Below are 22,609 nucleotides of genomic sequence, written 5' to 3'. Positions count from 1 at the left end.
CTCCACCCCTCAAAAATAGAAGGATTTCTATCTTAACACCCCACTGGCTTTGTAAAAAGAATAACCCAATACAACAAACCTCCATGAAAATGGCATTGCTACTTTATCCCACAGTCTAGCTACACTCTAAAACAGAATGTAAAACCAGCATTTATATAACACATTTATGTCTATAGTTTTTTGGAAAATGTTACAAATCCAGCAAGAAAAATCTGTCTAATTTCCGTGTTCTGCAGGTAGGAAAACACACTTCTTGTCGTTTCACGAGTCATGTTTTCTTGGTTTTATCCAGAGACCCCTCAAAGTCATGATTTATGACTACATGGTTTAACCTCAAATCAGATTGTCGGAGAAGATTAGCTTTCCCTTTCTGTCCCATAATAGGCATTTAAAGCACATAGATCTTTCTATTTAACTGCAAGCTTCAGCCCCATTCAGTCAAGTTTTTTGGTTTTCCAGCGATCCTGTACATTGTACTTTAGCTTTCATAGATAACAGCTAAAACTTGCTTTGGAGAAATATGTGAATGAATAAATTTTTGATACAAAATTAAAAAACTAGAGACAGATGAACTGTACTTTAAATTTTCTGGCCACTTCATAATTTTGAATGAAAGGCAGAGTCAGAATAAAGGCTCTGATAGATGCTTGGAGGCCAAAGTCGATTGGAGTTGTCCTTCCTTGTGCATCATATTTAAGAAGTTCAATTACTGCAAAAATGCAGCTTACTGGAGTGGAACTAAAGCCCAATTCTGCAAGAAGTTCCACATGGGCAGACTCCATTGAAATCAATAGGGTGTCACACGGATGCAAGGGGCTGCCTCCTGTATGGGGCTCGTTGCAGGATGAGGACTCGTGTGGTGGTGGAGGGGGGGGGCCTTCATCCCACAGTTTGGTAATTCTGTTAAGAACCAACTCCAAAAGTCTGAGACCCATATACTGGCAAGTCTGCTGTTGATCATTCAGAAGCTCTATTCTATGCTGCCATTGGAAACATTTCTGTGTTCACGAGTGTTGTTCCTTGCATATGAATTCAGAACTTTCCATGGTCTGTAATAGCCCAGTTGCCTTAATGGCATGATGCAAGGCCTATCCTTTCTACTGGGTCCAGTGGCAACTGGGCTGTGACTGCAGGTGGATTCTGACTGTGATTTGCTTAGAGACTTACTACATTTCTTCCAGTTGTCTGTGCTTTTTTATAGTGCTCCCTATGGATAATTGCTGGAATTAATTTATTTTAAAATATACATTTTTAAGAGTTTGAGGGTGGCCACAGCTTAGGATGTACACACTTTTATTTACTGCACCATACATTTTAAAATAAATACTCCATGAAGAAACTTTGGTAAATATACACACTGAGACCACATTTACTTGCTAGAATTGGTATTAACATTGTATAATAATAATACAGGAATTCAAGCTCTCTGGGGCCGGGCTCCCTTCTCTTTTTGTGGTGGATGCTGTTCAAATACAATGAGCCTCAATCCTGACAGTGAGGTCTGGCTCTACCACAATATCAATAATTAACAGTGGATCCTGTGATGCTGTATAAAAAGAGTGATAACCAGATATACACTACTGCTACAATCACTAATGTATCATTACGGTGACCCAATTGCACTAGATCTGATACGAAGTATGTCATTTAAGGTATCAATGGAAAAGTAATGTGCTAAGTACGATAATCCTGTTTAAATGCATATATCATCTTTTTATCTGAAGTTATGAATATTTGCCATGTATGTGTTTCTCAAACATGCATTGTATTTCTGTGTGACACCTCGCCCCCAGACAAATTTACATTCAGACTAACCATCACTGGTTGATGGGCCATTGAAGGGAATCAGCTCTTCAGTGAGTCTTTCCTGAGGCTGCCTCAGACAACATGGAGCCACTGGCTACCCCTAAGAATCAGTACAACATGTAAGGACATATGATCTAAGACTCCATCTTTTGCCAGTAACTTTCCATGCATGTGAGCTGAGCAATAACTTGTAAGCTGTGACATCACTGCTTTGTCTTCATTCCTGCTTCTCTCTGGACTGTGATTTTTTTCTAAGGAAGCTTTGAACAAAGGACGGAATGAACCCCAACTTGTTTGGGCAAACCAGAGAGACTCATTACAAATTAGCAGATTTAACATCACTGCTATTATCCTGATCTGCAAACTCTGAAAATGAGTTGTAATGTATATGATTCCTTAACCATTTGATAACTCTCTTCTTTTCTTTTTATATTATTAAACCTTTAGTGTTTAGTTACTAAAGGATTGGCTACAAAAGTGTTGGGGTTTTTTGGGTAAGATCTGAGCTATATATTGACCTGGGGAGGTGGCTGATCCTTTGGGATTGGAAGAACTTTATGAATCTGGTTTTCAGAACCTCTCATCATCATCATAAAGACCAGATGTTTGGGTCGTGATAAGGGCTAGATTTCCTAAGGGGACAGTGTTTTTTGGCTTCTTGTTAACCAGTGTGGTGCTACAGAAGCTCGTTTTGTTACTGGTTTGGTGAACCAAAACTTCCAGTGGAAATTAAAGAATGCAGGTCCTGCTGTTCTTAAAATAACTTTTTGTATGGAACATGGTTCCTTTTTTCAATGAAAGGCCTGATTCCAAATGTTATATGTGCGTGTAACTTCTGTTGAAATAAATGGGAGTTTTATGGGTAATGTTTCTTCAGTCCTCCCTGCACAGACTAATTCAAAATGTAACATGTCAAACAGAGCACATAAAGGGTTTTATTTGTAGAATCAGGAGTATGTGTGTTTTGATTGCTGATTGCCAATGTGTACTTCTAGGGTCTTGAATCTGATTGTTTTTCATTTTGAATAATTCATCGCTAGAGGATCAACTGGTGTGTGTTCCTTTAATGTTAATTAGAATAAGATGGCATCTGCTTGTCCTGAAAGCCTCTTATATTGTTATTATGATGACTTTGTTATAACATCACAATGTAAATTAGTCTTTATTGATCTCTCATGTGGTGGTGGTGGGGGAAATCTAGATGAGTTTGATGCCAGCTATGGGCCTGATCCACTGACATCAATGAGAGTCTGTTCGTTGAGCTTTGGTTAGACCCTGTATGATCTGTGCCTTTTATTCAGTAAGGGTGTTTCAAAAATTGTTTATTAAAAAGCAATTATTTCAAAGACAAAGAAGCCACATTTGTATGACTTGGTTTTTCTTTTGTAACTGTTTTAACACCTGCACTCCCTCACATGCTTCATTCCACTCATAAATAACACAATTGCTCCATTTGCTGGGCTTGGTGCAATGAGAATTTTTGTCTCAGAAAACCATGGTGGTCTCTTCTCACTCTCTGAACAAATTCTAGGATTCTGAACACTTCTTTCACGCACTGTGGGTTTTCTCATCCTCTCGCAATTCACTTCTAGGACCACTAAACTATCTCTGTAATGACTCACTCAAATAGTTAGGTATTGAAAGATAATATGCCCTGCTTTTTAAAAGGATTCAGCTAAATCATTAGATTTTTTTTTTTATTTTTTTAGTGCTAAACTGGATGTTACTATGTGCATTTCAAGCATTCACACTATAATACCACATTTACTTACCAATTTCTTTATACATCTCTGATCATCAGTAACTTTTAAGTTAGCAGCAGCTCTATAAAGATAATACTATACAAGATACTGTCAGGGATGCTTGAAGATGTGATTATATTTTCTTTCAGTGTAATGAGTGATTGTGTTTAATATATATGGCTAAACAGGCTTACAAGGTAACACACCATGCCATGTAATGTCATGGCCTCTCAGGGTCTTTCTCAAAGATCTCATGTATCAGCCCCCTGGTGCAGTTCTTCCAGGGGGAAGAAGTCCATTTATATCACAGTTGGCCTGGACTTTTATATATGAAGATCATGCATCTAATTTCCTCCTGATTGCCCCCTCCATTAGATTTTTAGCAGCCTCCACTCATCCTCTGAAGATGGTCTCAGTTTGCAAACCAACACGCTGGTATTGGGGCTGTTTTTAGTCTTTTAGTTAGTCGGTGATGTAAATGTCTTCTCTTTCATCATTTTTTTTTTTAAAGCCTTGGTGGTAAACCACAAAGTTTTGTAACTTACGTACTATAGGGAATAACTCAATAAAATCTCTTGCTATAATGATAAGGTAAATTATGTACGGCCCAATACAATTTGTACAGAAAGTGCAAGGTAAAATCTTTAAGACATACAATGCCTTCCATGTAGTATGTATGAGCAATTATTGCATACATTACGTGGCATTTGTAAGACATAAGGGTGAATGCCATATGACTTCATGTGAGCAGTACCTTCCCTAGAAATACAACATCTAGAATTTTTTATTCCTGATAAATTTGTTTGTGTGGGGGTAGGTCTTATAGCACTTATGCTAGATTGCTATATTTAAGGATGCAACACAACTTCCATTCTAATCCCATTTGTTCAGTTGCTCATAATTTTTGTGAACAAATTTGCTAGTGTGAAGGTCAATGAAATTTTCCATGTGTGGGCTTTTCCCAGATGTAAATTTTATTTTCATTTCCCTGTGGTTTAAAACAAATAAAAAGATACAACACAGATTCAGATCCTAAATTGTGAACATGTATGAGTTTTGCTCAAAGTTGGCTTGTTTTGTAAAGCTCACTGAGAGAAAAAGAACAAGTAAGTTTTTAAGGAAATTGGCTGAATGGTTTAGATTTTGAAAGCTTGAATGCCACAGCAGGAGTTTCTGTTGAGTCCCGTTGCTCAATCTAGTGTTCAGAACACTAGGGGCACACGTGCAATAGAATCTTATGCTGCATAGTATTTAGTCCATCTGAAGCTGTAACATAATTTGGAAGAACTTTAAAAGTATCCATAAAACCCTACAAACATCTAAAGAGGTTTGCAACATTGTAAATCCTGAAGAGGATGAAACTCTTTGGCAGGAACATGACCTACATGAATAAGTCTAGGCTGTGAGACCAGAACTCCTGCATGTGGTTTCCGCTTCAAGCCCTTGATAGTGCTGTACACAGCACTTCACATTAAGGCTTGACACCACTCCTTTGAAGGAGATAAATACCTTGAGCCTAGCTTGACAGATGGTAACACTTATTACACCTTGGTTTCCCCATTAGAATAACTGGGCTGATAGTATTTACCTTCCTCACAACCTGTTCCCTAATGTAAATGGCCCTCACTTTACTGGCATTTCATCTGTTGACTTGGGAATTGAATGGGGGAAACAATTCATCATACAGACCACTGGCAATAAACAGTTGTTAACCTGCTAACACTATGAGTCTGATTTGCAAGAGGTGTTGAGGACCCACAGCTCCACCTGATGCTAATGGGAGCAATGGGTGCTCAGCATTTCTTCCAATCAGGCCAGGCATGTGAGCACATTCAGTTGGTCAGCAAAAAAAGGGGGGGACATTACACGCTGGGCATCTAGCTTCCAATAAATAAGTAACATTCTACCTGTAATCTGCACAAGATGAATGCATCTACTGCCTCTCTCTACCTTGAGTTTGTGGCCTAGAGCTCTGAAGCCAAGGGAAATTGTGTAAGGTTTTACTTCTGGGGAAATTCTGCACCACTGCGCACACATAGAATTCATGTCCCCTGTAGATTTTTGTTTTCTGCAGAATATAGATTCTACTGGAGAACACTGCGGTCACACCTTTTGCCCACCATGGGCTACTGTGGTGCCAGAAGAGAGGGCAGCCAGCCAGCGGCTGTGTTTCTCACAGCGGGGCCAGGTAAGGAGGCATGGGGCAGACAGAGTGAGGCACTCGGAGCTGCTAGGGGGTCACAGACTGGGATTCAGAAGGGCTAGTGGGGGAGACAGATGGGTGTGGGCTCAGGAGCTAGTGAGGTGACAGCACTGAGCCAGGGTTGAACGGGAGGGGGGGCTGCAGAGCCACAGGGTGTAGGGAGTGCAAGGACACATGAGGGCAATGGGTAGGGGGTGCAAGGATACACAGGGATGGGGCAGATGTGCCTGACTGAATGGGAGAGGCTAAGGGTCAGCCAGGGTCTGCATGGGGGAGGCTCCCCAACTCCCTAACAATCCCCCCCTCAAACCTGTTCCATACTTCTTCAACCATACCAAACAACCCTCGAGGTCTGCTTCCAGGCTCCTTTCTACTTGCTTAGCTCCTCTGTTACCCCTGACTCCTCCAAGCCTTTGTGCTGCTTCTAAAGGGTGCCAGAAATACATTTCTGTATTGTAGTTTAAATCAGTTACTCAAAGTTCTGTATTAATATGCCTAGTAAGGAATCTATTTGTCAAAAACAACTTCCTGAATTTTTTTGTTGTTTTCTGTATTGTTAGACATACTTGCTGACAGGTATTTTGAAATAAATTACCCAAATAATTGAAACCGGTGTGACTATATTGTGTTTATTTTGAGAAATATGCAGAATTTTGCAGACTTTTAAAATATTGTGCATAGAATTTATAAATTGTTGGCTCAAATTTCCCCCAGGAGTAATGTAAAGTTTGTAGTAAAGTGGATTACTCAGCATATTATGGGTTGGTGTATGCTTGACCCCTTCCCTTCCCTCTTGTTTAGAGCGTGGGAGACTCCTCCACCAATACCCTATTGTTTGTTATGTAGCTGAATACAGCTGCAGGTTCACAGCCTGAAGTCCTGTGAGTAGTATGTGTTTCCTGTGCACTCAGTAATCCCTTTACAAGAATGTTGTTGTGTAACAACTGAGCTAGACAGAGGCTCACATATGACATGGTTTGGGGGACTCTTGTGAGAGGTATATAGTCTACTGCAGTGTTTAATCAACCTTTTTGTCACCAGGGACTGGCTTGCTGCCTTCCTAAACAGTTCCAGGGAGATCTCAGGGACCGGCATCAACCCACAGACTGGTTATTGAGAAACACTGGTCTACCGGACAGGGCCTGTGACTGGGAATTACAAGACTAGAGTTGTGTGCCCGGTTCTGCCACTGACCTGCAGTGCGACCATGAGCAAGTCACTTCACCTCTGTTTCTCTGACCATGCTTTGTCTCATCCATTTAAATTGTGTGTGGTTGAGGTAGAGACTGTTAGATCTGTATCTTTTATATTGTAGTGAAATTGAGAAGGTGGATAGTCTGGTGCCGTGTTAAAGGAATCTTATCTCACTGCATCATTGGCTGTTTCTAAAAAAATGATGTTACCTCTAGACAAGAGTGTCTTTCTGTGTTATGCCAGATTGTCTCCTTTTCCTGCTTGAGTCATACCCATTGCTTTATGCAAACTTCACACCGCTGGGCTTGTAGCTCTGGAAAGGGTTTAGAGAAATGTTTTCAGCTTGTTCCTCTCTTTGATATTGTATTATTGGCAGAAATTACTCCAAGAATGTCTTGACAGAGGGAAAAGGGTGTTTTTCAATTAACATAAGAATGGCCATACTGGGTCAGACCAAAGGTCCATCTAGCCCAGTATCCTGTCTTCCAGCATTGGTCAATGCCTGGTGCCCCAGAGAGAATGAACAGAACAGGTAATCATCAAATGATCCATCCCCATTCCCATTCCCTGCTTCTGGCAAACAGAGGCTAGGGACAGCATCCCTGTCCATCCTGGCTAATAGCCAGTGATGGACCTGTCCTCCATGCACTTATCTAGTTCTTTTGTGAACCCTGTTATAGTCTTGGCCTTCACAACATTCTCTGGCAAGGAGTTCCACAGGTTAACTGTGCATTATGTAAAAAAATACTTCCTTTTTGTTTGTTTTAAACCTGCTGCCCATTAATTTCATTTGGTGACCTGTACTTCTTGTGTTTATGAGAAGGAATAAATAAAACTTCCTTACTGACTGGTGTGGAGAAAGTAATGATTTTATAGACCTCTATCATACTCCCCCATCAGTCATCGCTTTTCCAAGCTGAAAAGTCCCAGTTTTATTAATCTCTCCTCATATGGCCGCTGTTCCATACCCCTAATCATTTTTGTTGCCCTTTTCTGAACCTTTTCCAATTCCAGTATATCTTTTTTGACATGGGGCGACCACATCTGCACGCAATATTCAAAATATGGGCATACCCTGGATTTATATAGAGGCAATGTATTTTCTGTCTCATTATCTGTACCTTTTTAATGATTCCCAACATTCTGTTTGCTTTTTTGACTGCCGCTGCACATTTGAGTGGATGTTTTCAGAGAACTATCCACAATGACTCCAAGATCTTTTTTGGGTGGTAACAGCTAACTTTGACCCCAATTGAGTTAACTTAAGATGGAGGCAACTCACATTTGAACTCTAGGCTTAACAGGACTTTTTGAAGGTTTTGAGCTAATTTCATTGCAAACGTGAATTGGAAAAACACTCCTTTTTAGCCTGTCAGGGCAGAGCTCTGGTGATCTGGAATTATTGTCGTAGAATGGATTCATTTTCTGGTTTTGTCACAATCAGTGCAATAATGAAAGCTGAGGGCCAAAGCCCTTCTGAAGATTCCTCTACTTAAAGCCATGCAACGCTCTTGGGACACATTCTGCTCTGTCCTACTGCTGTAAACTTGGAGTAACTCCATTAACTTCATTGGATTTACACCAGGATAACTCAGAGCATTAATTTCCTGTACATCCTGTACGTCACTGTGCTTATCTAATTGTTCCATGTTTTATGGAAGGAAAATTTGGATTTAAAACACCTTGGATGAAATCCTGATCCCATTCAAGTCAATATCAGTGAGACCATTATGTCAGCCCTTGTGCTTCTCTTAAAACCAAATATACAATACGGGCTTGATCCTGCAAGGTGCTGAGCATTCTGGCCCTGCTCCAGCAAAGCACTTAAGCATGGAATTGACTGTAAGTGCTGCAATGGGACTACTTACCTGCTTAAAGTTAAGCAGGCACTTAAGTGCTTTGCTGGATCAGGGCCAACAGAGAATTGGGCCCATGGAATTTTTGTAAAGAAATGAGGTTGGTTCTGTAACTTAGCTGGACTCTGCTGAAACACTATGTATATATTAAACATTTTTGTTAGTGAATTTAGACAGATTGTCCAATAGACGTATAAATGAAGAAGTGGAGAGGTGCAATAGATAATCCACCTGCTCCGTGAGAACAGCCTAAAACTGAAGAATGAAAGTCTTCAGCTGGTATTTCTCCATCAGTGGATATAACAATAATAATATAATATTGAACTACTACAATATATCTTTTGTCTGATTATCTCAAAGTGCTTTATAAACACTTAGGAGTAGTCCAATTGATTTAAATGGAATTGCTTACACTAGTAAAATTAAATATGTGCATAAGTACTTGTAGAAATCTGGAAGTGTTGAACATAGTGATGATCTTCAAGCTACTCCCATGTGTAAAAGAGAACAAGAGTTTTTTCTAGTACCATATATCTACTAAGTACCGTTAGTCTATCAGAGTCTATTCCTGGTCTTACTGAAGTCACTAGAATCACTTACATTGATTTAAATGGGAGCAGGACACCTGAAGAAGATTAGATCAAAAGACTCAAAGCCAGACATCATAATGATGACGTGTCTTGTAAATTGCACTCATATTTTTAAAAAAGTCTTTGATTTCATAGTTAACAAACATAATACGATTTTCACAAGTATATGACCCTCCCACACCAATTACCACATGTAAGTTACTGTGTTTGTTTATATTTATATCTGTATACAAATAAATATAGGAACATACATGTGCTATTTGTTACACAATTGTAGGCAAAGCTACTCTTAAACAGTGTTCTTAATGACCTATAAAGGGGTATTTAATTTAAAAATTGGTGAGGTCACCAGGTATAGAGAAACTTTTTAAAGCTCTGTATGAGTGAGAGCAGAGGTAGAGGGATAAGGTTGTATCAAAGAGGACTAGTGAAGCCAGACTGAGACAATCCGAGATCTATGTTAGCTGGAGGTGGGGGGTGAGGTGTAGACTATGTTACACTGTGAGCCAGAAGCAGTTGTTCATGGTCTGTGGCAAACTGGTTGGTCCCATGATAGTGACTCACCACCCTGGTTCCAGCTGCAGTGTTAAATTGCATTAAGAGACAGCTAAAAATACATTAAGGCCAAGATTTTCAAAAGCAACTTTATTGTTTTGGGAGCCCAACCTGAGGCTTTTTAAAGGGGCCTGGTTTTCCACAAGTGGCTGATCACTGAGAGCCAGGCCCATTTAAGGTTTCAGAGTAGTTGCTGTGTTAGTCTGTATCCGCAAAAAGAAAAGGAGTACTTGTGGCACCTTAGAGACTAACACATTTATTTGAGCATAAGCTTTCGTGAGCTACAGCTCACTTCAGAGCTGTATTTTCCACTGCACGCATCTGATGAAGTGAGCTGTAGCTCACGAAAGCTTATGCTCAAATAAATTTGTTAGTCTCTAAGGTGCCACAAGTACTCCTTTTCTTTAGGCCCATTTAAGTTGTTTCAGGTGGTTAACCAATAGAATCATAGAATCATAGAATATCAGGGTTGGAAGGGACCCCAGAAGGTCATCTAGTCCAACCCCCTGCTCAAAGCAGGACCAATTCCCAGTTAAATCATCCCAGCCAGGGCTTTGTCAAGCCTGACCTTAAAAACCTCTAAGGAAGGAGATTCTACCACCTCCCTAGGTAACGCATTCCAGTGTTTCACCACCCTCTTAGTGAAAAAGTTTTTCCTAATATCCAATCTAAACCTCCCCCATTGCAACTTGAGACCATTACTCCTCGTTCTGTCATCTGCTACCATTGAGAACAGTCTAGAGCCATCCTCTTTGGAACCCCCTTTCAGGTAGTTGAAAGCAGCTATCAAATCCCCCCTCATTCTTCTCTTCTGCAGACTAAACAATCCCAGCTCCCTCAGCCTCTCTTCATAAGTCATGTGCTCTAGACCCCTAATCATTTTTGTTGCCCTTCGCTGGACTCTCTCCAATTTATCCACATCCTTCTTGTAGTGGGGGGCCCAAAACTGGACACAGTACTCCAGATGAGGCCTCACCAGTGTCGAATAGAGGGGAACGATCACATCCCTCGATCTGCTCGCTATGCCCCTACTTATACATCCCAAAATGCCATTGGCCTTCTTGGCAACAAGGGCACACTGTTGACTCATATCCAGCTTCTCGTCCACTGTCACCCCTAGGTCCTTTTCCGCAGATTGAGGCATCCAAAATTACAGGTCAGTATGAAAATCGTGGCTTAAATCTTTTTCTGCTATTACTTTCTTGTATAAGCAATTGTTGTAGTTACCTCAGGGATATTCTGTGTCCATGACTCACACTCTTCATGTTAAAATACAGATCACGTAGAACATGTACGAGAACTAAAAGTGGTCACAAATTTTCCATTTATACTGTTTTTGATAGATTTGATGATGCAATAAACTTTTTCATGAGAAGTTTCTGCTTTCTGTGGAAACTTTCAGTGTTTTTTTTTTTTTTTCAATTGACAAACCAAAATATTTTGACTGGAAAACTGAAATGTTTTGATTTGGAAATGCTGCCATGGCACTTCATAGGAGCCATAGTTCAGTTGCCTCATGTCCCCATTCTCCTCTATGGGCCAGGCTCCCCGGTCGAGCTACAGCTCCTGTGATGCACCATTGCCAAGGATTCCCATGATGATCTCCAAGAGGAGAAACTTCAATGCCTCATGGGAGATATAGTCTGACCATTGAGCCTGGCCGGTAGAGGAGAATAAGAACACCTGAATTACAACTCCTGTGAGGCACTGTGGCAGCATTTCCAAATTGAATTTGTCCAGTCTTAACCTGGAATCTTTGTTTAATTTCTGTTGAAGAATTGAAAATTTCTATGGAAAACTTAAATAAAAATTATTTTTGTCAATTTTCTTCCGGGGAAAAAAAAATGTTAACCAGCTCTCTTGAGAAGCTCTGGCTAAGAGAGAGTCTTTAGATTAAACAACTTTTCCTCCCTTTTATGAATTTTCCACCTGATTTGAAAGATGTGAACAATGGGAATTTCAAAATTCTCTAAGTGATTAGGAGCACAAATCCTTTTGATATTTTTTGTGTGTGTGTGTAGCAATTGGTCACTTTTGAAAGTCTCACCCAATTTGTACACTGCTAAAACACTGCATAATCCTGTGGATGGTCAGATTAACAGAATCACAGCATAAATCCTCCTCTCCTCCCCTTATCCTACATGTGGTGCTAGATCCTCAGCTGGTATAAACCGCTTCAGTGACTTCTCTGCAGCTGTGCACTGACTTGCACCAGCTGAGGATTTGAGAGTTACGCTCTTAACCTGCACACTCCTGCAGAAGTGGGATCTAAGTAAAATTACTTCTTATGGACCCGTTCGAGTAAAAGACAATCAATGTATTCTTAATCTAGTCTCAGAAATATTCAAAGGAAATGTACAGTGGGTGATTTTTCTGATGTTTATATAATCTGTAGAGATTATGCAACACTTTTGTTATATGCCATATATCATGAGGTGGTTTAATACCCTTTAGGAAGACTTTCAGACACAAGTAATGTGAAGATGGAAGTCTAATTTATTGATACTTAATGGCCTTTCATAGAGTGAGATCTATACTTGTACTGAATGAATAACCACCCTTGATAATCTTATGGTCTAAGAGGTGTGAGTGGATTATTACTAAAAGCATGCTAAGTGTTTTACTAACAAAGAGACAGGGTCCCTGGCTCAAGGGTCTTACAATCTAAGGCCCCAGGTCTGCAGGCTCCTCTGAACAAGTTGAACCATGTATCTGCATGGAGTGCCACTGAACTTAATGGGGATTCAAACGGATGCAAGGATCTGTTTGTGAGCAGACAAGGTCAGACTGAAAAAGACAAGCAGGCAAGGGAGCGAGTGAGCAGAGTTATCTGCAGGCATTCATAGAATCATAGAATATCAGGGTTGGAAGGGACCTCAGGAGGTCATCTAGTCCAACCCCCTGCTCAAAGCAGGACCGATCCCCAATTAAATCATCCCAGCCAGGGCTTTGTCAAGCCTGACCTTAAAAAACTTCTAAGGAAGGAGATTCCACCATCTCCCTAGGTAACGCATTCCAGTGTTTCAACGCCCTCCTAGTGAAAAAAGTTTTTCCTAATATCCAACCTAAATCTCCCCCACTGCAACTTGAGACCATTACTCCTTGTTCTGTCATCTGCTACCACTGAGAACAGTCTAGAGCCATCTTCTTTGGAACCCCCTTTCAGGTAGTTGAAAGCAGCTATCAAATCCCCCCTCATTCTTCTCTTCCGCAGACTAAACATCCCCAGTTCCCTCAGCCTCTCCTCATAACTCATGTGTTCCAGTCCCCTAATCATTTTTGTTGCCCTCTGCTGGATTCTTTCCAATTTTTCCACATCCTTCTTGTAGTGTGGGGCCCAAAACTGGACACAGTACTCCAGATGAGGCCTCACCAGTGTCGAATAGAGGGGAACGATCACGTTCCTCGATATGCTGGCAATGCCCCTACTTATACACCCCAAAATGCCATTGGCCTTCTTGGCAACAAGGGCACACTGTTGACTCATATCCAGCTTCTCGTCCACTGTAACCCCTAGGTCCTTTTCTGCAGAACTGCTGCCTAGCCATTCGGTCCCTAATCTGTAGCGGTGCACTGGATTCTTCCGTCCTAAGTGCAGGACTCTGCACTTGTCCTTGTTGAACCTCATCAGATTTCTTTTGGCCCAATCCTCCAATTTGTCTAGGTCCCTCTGTATCCTATCCCTACCCTCCAGTGTATCTACCTCTCCTCCCAGTTTAGTGTCATCTGCAAACTTGCTGAGGGTGCAATCCACACCATCCTCCAGATCATTTATGAAGATATTGAACAAAACCGGCCCCAGGACTGACCCATGGGGCACTCCACTTGATAACGGCTGCCAACTAGACATGGAGCCATTGATCACTACCCGTTGAGCCCGACAATCTAGCCAGCTTTCTGTCCACCTTATAGTCCATTCATCCAGCCCATACTTCTTTAACTTGCTGGCAAGAATACTGTGGGAGACAGTGTCAAAAGCTTTGCTAAAGTCAAGGAACAACACGTCCACTGCTTTCCCTTCATCCACAGAACCAGTTATCTCGTCATAGAAGGCAATTAGATTAGTCAGGCATGACTTGCCCTTGGTGAATCCATGCTGACCCATTGTATAGGTCAGTGTTTGTTTTTCTTTTCTTTGTGGTAGTTTTGTGTCTTCTCCTCCTCCCATTCTCACCAACATCTCCTGGGGTTTGTTGGCCTTGTAGAAGAAGTAGGTTTGAGAGGGGTGGGATGAGGGCTGTAGGTGTAGGGGCCACATGGAGGATGGCAATACTGGTTAAACATGGTATTGTATGTGTTCTTTATATACTGCATGGGTTGTCAAAACTTTTGGAAAGATCAATTGAGATACTCTTCCCAGTGTAAGTGCCAGTTCTAGATCAAAGTTTTAGGTGAGTTTGAATAACTCACATTAGTTGCTTGTGTCCCTATTAATAAAGCCTGGAAGCCAAAGCAGAAAGGTCTTTTCAGTGCTAACATCACAGAGGCTGTTTCTACATTGGCATTTTCCCACCACTGCATTAGCACTGATTCAGCTCCACAGCTGGTAGCAACAGGAGCTCTAGTTTAGACCACCATTAGCATTTTACCACTGTGTCATCTAACTTTGCTTAGAGCAGGCCTAGAGAACACAGCCTTTTTTTAACCAATTTACTCATGCTCCCCACTGTTGCACTTACAGTGGTGGAAATGTTGAAGCAAAATGCTAGCACAGATGAGGCAAAGGGGTAGGGGGCATATACTCACAGGGGACATCCTGATTCATCAGTTTTTTCATTTCGGCCTTAGCTGAGATTGTGAATGATAATGTGACTCTCATCTGTGAAATCTTCTTGAGCAGGCTTGATTGTTACAATTCTTCTCTTGCCAGGCTCTCTGCATTAGCTGTGTCCACTTCAGTGGATTCCAAAAGCTCAGCCTGGCTCCTGGCTGACTAAATCATCTAATTATAGCATTCCCATGCTGTGCTTTTTGGGTTCATTCCAAATCCATCAACACATTGATTTTTGGAATGGCATTCTTTACTACTCTCTAGTCTTGTTTCTCAAAACCTCCTTGCTCACTGTGCTCCTTTCACATGTCCTGGTTCTCCATCTGCAGGCATCTCCTTTTCTCCAAGCCTTGCCTTTATTTTACTTGCCACCAGGTATTTGCCCACAATTCTCCTCCTAGATGGAGCTTCCTATCCAATGAAAATTGTTTCAATCCATGTGGATTCCTACACTCTGGGTCTGATTCTCCATTGCCTCTACTTTTTGCATAGTCACTTATACCTGTGCAAAATGGGTATATACCAATACCATTCAAATGTGATTAACCCATTGTGCACCAGCGTGATTGACTACACCTGGAGCAGAAAAAGGGAGAATCTGACCATCACTGAGTTTTGTACTCTGTTTGCAGTGAGGACAAATAGAAAATTTCAGTCAAAATTACATCAAATCTGCAGGGTTAAGTTGAAGACCTGCAATACCATGAAGTGCATATAACAGTGAAGGAAAACCCTAAGGAAGCCCAATTCTATGTGACAATGAGCTATCTTGGAAGGCTTATAAACATTAGCAAATCTTTCAAGGGTCCTGGTCTAAGTCTGGAGCTTGTGATGAAACCAGGTGAGTATCACAGCATTTCCAATTCTTGTAGTCATATCTCAAGTCTAGCAATATGTGGGATTTCTCTTAAAGCCCTCACTCCTGCCTTTGAGGCTGTCAGCTTTTTTTTTTTTTTTTTTTAATATGTTTCTAGTCCCTCAAGGGTACAGAGAAAATCTGGGACATGTGTAATCTATAGGCTCAAACCAGAAGGCAAATAAAAATCTACGGTATTATTTTTTAAACAAGAATCTCATGATTTTAAAGCCAATGTAATGAGATTTCCTTTTAAAAATAATACATTTTGGGTTCTTTTTATTTTGGGGGGTCTAACTAATGCCTTGAGTACTTACAGTTGAGAAAATGATTTTGCATAATTTTGAGTTGGGTTGTGAATATTTTGTACAGCTGTAACTCTGCTCCCCAAACAAAATTATTAGATGTTCTTAAAAGTAGGATTAAGACCTCTCCTTTTTAATACTGTTCTCAGCTGAGTATATATATATAATCCTTTTCAAAGTGTAAAATGCCCGAGGATGCTTCAACAGTGCTTCTTAAATGACAGCATGTTTGTTCTTTTGCACTTCACTGAACAGCCTATGTTGATCTATACACTACTTTTTTTTGTCATACACATTTTAAAATTAATATTTGAATTTGTGCCACTTCTGGCATTTCTGTTTGCGTAGCTTGCAAAGTAAGACGTGCAGTATCATTTAGACTAAAAAGCAATATACTGTAATTATTTTAGTTGTATTATGGTAGTGCCTTGAGACCCCCAACTGAGATAAGAGCTGAATTATGCAAAGCACTCTGTGGATACATAACAAGAGCCAGTCCCTGCCCCCATACAATGTAGACATGACAGACAATGGCTGGGAGAAAAGAAGTCCCCATATTGTCCCCATTTTGCAGATGAGGAACTGAAGCACAAAAAGTTCACTTTCTTCAGGTCTGTGGCAAAGCTGGGGACATAAGAATGGCCATATGGAGTCAGACCAATGGTCCATCTTGCCCAGTATCCTGTCTTCTGACAGTGGCTGATACCAGATGCTTCAGAGGGAGTGAACTGAACAGGGAATTATCGAGTGCTCCATCCTCTGTCATTCACTCCCAGCATCTGGCAGTCAGAGGCTAGGGACACCAAGAGCATGAGGTTGCACTCATGACCATCTTGCCTAATCGCCATTGATGGACCTATCCTCTATTCACTTAGCTAATTCTTTTTTGAACTCTGTTATAGTTTTGGCCTTCACAACATCCCCTGGTAATGAGGTCCACAGGTTGACTGTGTATTGTGTGACAAAGTATTTGCTTTTGTTAGTTTTAAACCTGCTGCCTATTAATTTTATCGGGTGACCCCAGATTCTTGTGTTATGTGAAGGAATATATAACACTTCCTTATTTACCTTTTCAACATAATTCATGATTTTATAGACCTCTATTATATCCCTCCTTAGTCGTCTCTTTTCCAAGCTGAACAATGCTAGTCTTTTTAATTTCTCCTCCTATGGAAGCTGTTCATACCCCTAATCTTTTTTGTTGACCTTCTCTGTACCTTTTCCAATTCTAATATCTTTTTTTTTTTGAGATGGGGCGACCAGAACTGCACACAGTATTCGCAGTATGGGTGTACCGGGGGATTACCACTGGAACTAAATTCAAATCTCCCAAGTCCCAGCCAGTGCTTTAACCATAGGCTCCACCTTCCTCTTTAATATTTTGATGTTTATTAGGGCTTTGAAACACTTAGACACAACCAAAGTATTAAAAGATTCTTTAAAAGTAAAGTTCTCCTCTTGTGAACATTGAACTCTAAGCTAATTGGGGGCTGCCATTTTTTTATGGCAGTGTGGTCCAATGCTCTTTTTTTTTCAGGGAAACAGATGAAATCCAAGATAAAACTGCCCATTGGTGGGGAGGACATGTAATTCCGGGTAACCCTTTGTCTGGGTGAGGGATAGAATGCAAGAAGACTTCCCTTCCTGCTCAGGGGCTTCTAGCCACCCCACGTGGGTGGCACACAGGGAAGGCAGAGCCATAGCCCTGTGTCTCTTCCCCCCCCCCCCCCCCGTTCCACACCCCCCCCCCCCCCGCCGCACCAGCTAGTGGAGCTGGTTTGCTGCAGCATTGTAGTGATTCTCCATGCAGCCAGTCTCTTAGGCCTAGTCTACACTAAGGGCTTGTCTCCACTACGGGGAGATTGATGCTGCTGCAATCGATGCAGCACGGGTCGATTTAGCAGATCTAGTGAAGACCCACTAAATCAAAGGAGGAGTGCTCTCCGGTCAACCCCGGTACTCCACCTGTCTGGGAAGAGTAAGGTAAGTTGACCGGAGAGTGTCTCCCGTCGATGCAGCACAGTGAAAACACCGGGATAAGTCGACCTAACCTATGTTGACTCCAGCTATGTTCACGTAGCTGGAGTAGCATAACTTAGGTTGACTTACCCCGGTCGTGAAGACAAGACCTAAGAAATTAGGTCGGTATAACTGCTTTGCTCAGGGGGGTGAAAAATCCACACCCGTGAGCGAAGCAGTTAAACCAACCAACCCCCCAGTGTAGACAGCACTAGGTCGACCTAGCTTACAGCTCTTGGGGAGGCAGATTACACTACTGTGTTTTAAGTGTAGACAAGCCCTTATATCTGCTGTGTCCTGCCAGTGGTCTTCAGGTGGTAACTCCTTTAAAGAAACAAATTTTAAATACAAAAGCCGTTCTGAAAGAAGACGACCTGCCAAGTATTCAGTCTGTGAAACAACAGTGTATGTGAGAGACGGGGGAGGAATATTGCTTTTAACACTCTTTTGTGTGGCGTTTACTTTTTGCAGATCTAAAAGATAGGAGGAGAGCAAAATAATAGAACTTTCTTCTATTCCACATCGTTGGCACCAGGGTTTAAGACATTTAAAATCTCCTTTTGCACTATCCCTTCCCCCCACTGCATTTTGTAACTGCAACTGCAGATTGTTTCACCAAGGGGGCGCACTGCATGTCCCAGAGCAGCAAACTCTTTTGCTAAAAGAATAACATGCAGCACTACCAATAAAATATGCAACTCGCAAAATATATCATTTGATTTATTAGGCAGCATCTTGTCAGTAAAGTATGAAAACTGAGCCAGAAAACTATCGGGCCAGATCTGTAAACTTTAAATCTTAATCAGTATGAAAAGGAAGAGCCACCAGAGATGTGAACCAAAACAAAAAATGAACAAACCAACCCCAAACAAAAACATCACTGAGTGTATGGTAAAGTTTGCCAGTCTAAGATGCCTGATCAGTGACTGTAATGCTCAAAGTGAACGGAAGCTTACTGATGCTGCTTCGCAGGAGGAGCTGAATGACATCACTGGGAATTAAAGACTGTTTTACTAAAGCAAGGGAAAACCTACTGCAAATTACAAGAACAGAGTATGGGCAATAAAATGTGAGAGCACATTGGGGAACAAGGGTTGGCCCCCGAGGAGATGGTTTCTTGCCTGGGGGACCTATTTCTGCTATTGTGTGTCCCTGGTGTGGTATATGACACTGCTGACTCCCTTAAAGCCCAGGCCACCCTACCAAGAGGGAGGAAGAGAAGCTATTACCTTCTGGATCAGGGACCAAACACTTCCCTGGCTCAGAAGTTAGAGGAGCAGCTCTAACTGTGCCTTTACCTTCTAGCTAAGCTGTTTTAGGGTTAGCTATTTCCATGACCCTATTCTTGCCCCAAAGGTCTAGAGTTGGAAGAAGAATATGTCCAGCCCCCCCCCCCCCCCCCAAGCACACTACATGGTAGAAAGAAGAGCTCTTCTGGTTCCTGGGCTCCTCTTTGGAATGGTTGATGGAGGGAAGGAATATTTCTCTGGCCCTCTGGAAGGATCCATTTTACCACCCCTGGTGTGTGTGGTGTGGAGGGGAGGAGGGGGTAAGGGTCATATGAACAAAGGCTGTAAGGGGATCTTGTGGGCAAAACTGCACAGGCCAAAGGATGTAATCCACTGAGTCACCTTCTGTATCACATCAGAATCTTCAGTGAGTCTCCATTAATGTGGATCCTTTGTTGTCACAGGAGAAACTGGTGGCCCAATAGACAGCCGAGGCGAGGAATTTTGGTGACTGCAATGTTCAGGTTGGGAAAGTAAACATACAGAAGTCAGGAAATCAAAGTTGGGAGATTGAGACATTTTGGGTCCTAAAGCAGCTTTAACTCAGACACATAGGCTACACACATAATGGACTCGGATCTCCCTCCTTATGTTTTATCTTATGGGCCAAATGGACCCTGGGGCAACCTCTGTGAAGTCAATGAAGTTACTGCAGGAATGAATTTGGCTCTATACTTGTAAATTTTTACCATACCGTGTCTGGGCAGTTCAGCATTACCATCCCCCTGCATTCATGAGGGAGGCGCCCCAAAGCAGGCGACTGGCTTAAAAAGGGTGAGATTAATAATAGAAGTGTTGGGTTCTTTTTCTTTGCCCTAAGGTTTCTGAGTCTTCAGGGTGCCTTCGGGTCACATTTTCAAGCTTTTCTCTGCAATCATGAGGGCTACAAATGTATTTTTGTTTAAAAAATGAAAGCTGACATTTTTTTCTTAATTGACTCCCAGAGATGGGACTTTAAGAAAAATACCAACTACGGTGAGACTTGCAAGCATATTGTGAGTGATGGCAATGCTAATGGTATGTCTACACTGCTTCCCCATGCAGCCCCACCCCAGCCCATCCAGCACCTGGATCATGGTACTATTTAGTCCCCAACCCCAAACTGTACAATCTAAATAGAAAACAAGTGTAACTGTTCTTAGTCCACTGCAAACAGCTGGACCCTCCCTGATTCATCCAACCCAAGAGCAGCTGGAAAATGCTTCTCTGATTCCTGCCAGTTTTTAACGTCTCTCTCTCAATGCTTCTGGCTACACGGGAATAAAATATAACTGGTCCTTGCAAACACCCAGCTCTTGTTGCAAAGAGCAATAGACGTTCGGGGCCAAAACTGGGCAGGATTCAGACTTTGGAAGATTTTGCTGGCCCCAACCCTGCTGCCATGAGCCAGGGCTCGCTGTGCTCAGAAAGTGGCCACGGTGCTGGTTATTGCAGGCGCAGTGGAAGGAGTGGGGCACGGGATCCCGCACGGGCAAGGCGAGAGGGGTCTGGGTCTGGCCCTGCCGGGGAGCAGCCAGGCGGGAGGGGCTTCGCCAGCGCCTCCCGCCGGTGCTCTCTGCTGCTGCTGCTGCTCACGGCGGGGGGGGGGCAGGCGCCTGGCAGAGCCTCGCGTGCCACCTCCTGACGGTCCCGGGAAAGGCCGGAGCCCAGCGGGGGAGGAGGCGGGCGCGCGGCGCGCTCGTTAACCCTTGCGCGCCCGGCTCTGAGGCCGTGCCCGGGGTGGGAGCGGGGAACGCATCCCTGCGGAGCTCTCCCGGCGGGAGCGGAGGGAGCAGGGCTTTGCCCTCGCCAGGCGGAGGGCGCGGGGGGGTCCCGGCTGCTGCCCCAACGCGCATGACTCGGGGCCTCGGAGCCGGAGCACGTTGGGGAGCGGACGAGGCGGCACCCCGGAGCCTGCCAGCGAGTTGTCTCCTCCTGCTCCCCGCCCTCTCCTCCGCCCGGGGCTCCTCTCACCTCCGGCCGGGCCGGGCCTTGTCAGCGGCAGTCGGCGGAGGCTTGCGGGCCGGCCTCTCTTCGGGGGGGACTTGAAGCGCCCAGAGCCCCAGGGCTTGCTCCGCAGGGCCCCCCGCTGCTTGGGCGCCCCGAGGGCGGGAATCCCTGGGGAAGTGCCCCGCCCTGCCGGAGCCCAGCAGCGCCCCCCGCGCCTCCTGCAACTCTCCCAAGTCAGCCCGCGCCGCGCGCCTGCCGGGGCGGAGAGGGCGCTTCGTGCTGCCGCCGAGCGCGCCGGAGCGGAGCCTTCCCCGCAAGCGGCTCCGAAGATGAACCAGACCGCCGGGGTGTCCAACAGCGTCCGCTGCCCCAGCGGGAAGGGGCCAAAGGTAAGGGCAGCTCCGCGGCGCGCCCCGCGTTTGCAGGGGATCGGGCTTCGAACCAGCGCCTTGGGAAAGTTGGGGGTTGGTGCAAAGCAGGGGAGGGAGGGGAGGTGACATCGGCTTGTGATTCAGTGCCCGGGACGCACCGTTGTGACCGTAAGACTAGGACAGTTCGCCGGCCCGGGCTGGCGCTGGGAGCGCTGGCTGCTTTAGGCGCGGTGTGTGTTTGTTTTCCCCGAGGAGGTGTTTGGGGGAGAGGGGTTTCAGCCGCGCCGCTAAGTCCTTTACTCAGCCCGTCCTCGGCATTAAGAGGTGCTCGAACTGCTCCCATCTGATCACTTCCGTGCAGTGTGCGGCGTGGTCCGCTGATAAATAGCAGCGTCAGTGTTTCCAGACCGGAGAGCCTTGCTGGAGGGATGAAACTGTGATTTAGCTGGGGGACGGTGGGTGGGCAACATGGAAAGCTCCTGAGAAGCTGGAGTTTTGCCTTTCCCGTGTGTCTGTAGCGAAAGCGCTTGTCATTAGCGGGTGTGCGTCCCGCAAGCCAGTGTGCCGCCAACAGCGAAGGGAAACCGTCTCCAGCGAGGAATTATTGCAACCCAGGCAATGCGAGGTACAGCGAGAGGAGGAAATACACGAGCACACGGGGCTGTGATGTGCAGGAACGAGGGGAAGCTCCAGGGAAAGGATCCTGAGTCCGATGAAGTGAGCTGTAGCTCACGAAAGCTTATGCTCAAATAAATTGGTTAGTCTCTAAGGTGCCACAAGTACTCCTGTTCTTTTTGTGAATACAGACTAACACGGCTGCTACTCTGAAACTTTGCTCGTAGTTATTCACTGCACAGCCATGAAAACCAAACTCCTCTGTTTTTCATTTAGCCGTGTACGCGGGGAACTCGGCATCTTGATTTCTGGAGCATCCCTGGCTGTAGCTGCTAGTCACTTCATGCAAAAAAGCACCATCTTAAACTTTCCTAGAGAGACATTGATAATCCATGTGGTGTACTCCGGGTTAGCTGCTTAACATGACTTAAAAGTTTCCTTAACAGAGACAAACGCTGCTAACCACATGCTGTGCTATTTAACCAGGTACAGACACTTTGATTGCAGC

The 22,609-nt window shown here is 43.7% G+C and overlaps 1 protein-coding gene across 1 annotated transcript in view; it reads left to right on the top strand.

Annotated features, from left to right (window-relative positions):
• The first annotated feature begins 20,896 nt into the window (after positions 1-20,896).
• The window catches only part of DPP6 (dipeptidyl peptidase like 6), a 783,294-nt gene continuing 781,581 nt past the window's right edge, over positions 20,897-22,609 (top strand). The window contains exon 1 of the mRNA XM_074946297.1: positions 20,897-21,504. Coding sequence (XP_074802398.1) covers positions 21,445-21,504 — 60 coding nt within the window. The 5' untranslated portion in view covers positions 20,897-21,444. The remainder of the gene's footprint in view (positions 21,505-22,609) is intronic.

The sequence above is a fragment of the Natator depressus genome, chromosome 2, assembly GCF_965152275.1.
Source record: "Natator depressus isolate rNatDep1 chromosome 2, rNatDep2.hap1, whole genome shotgun sequence".
Taxonomy (NCBI): Eukaryota; Metazoa; Chordata; order Testudines; family Cheloniidae; genus Natator; species Natator depressus.
The sequence above is the reverse complement of the archived record's forward strand: the minus strand, read 5'-3'. Positions and strand labels throughout refer to the sequence as shown.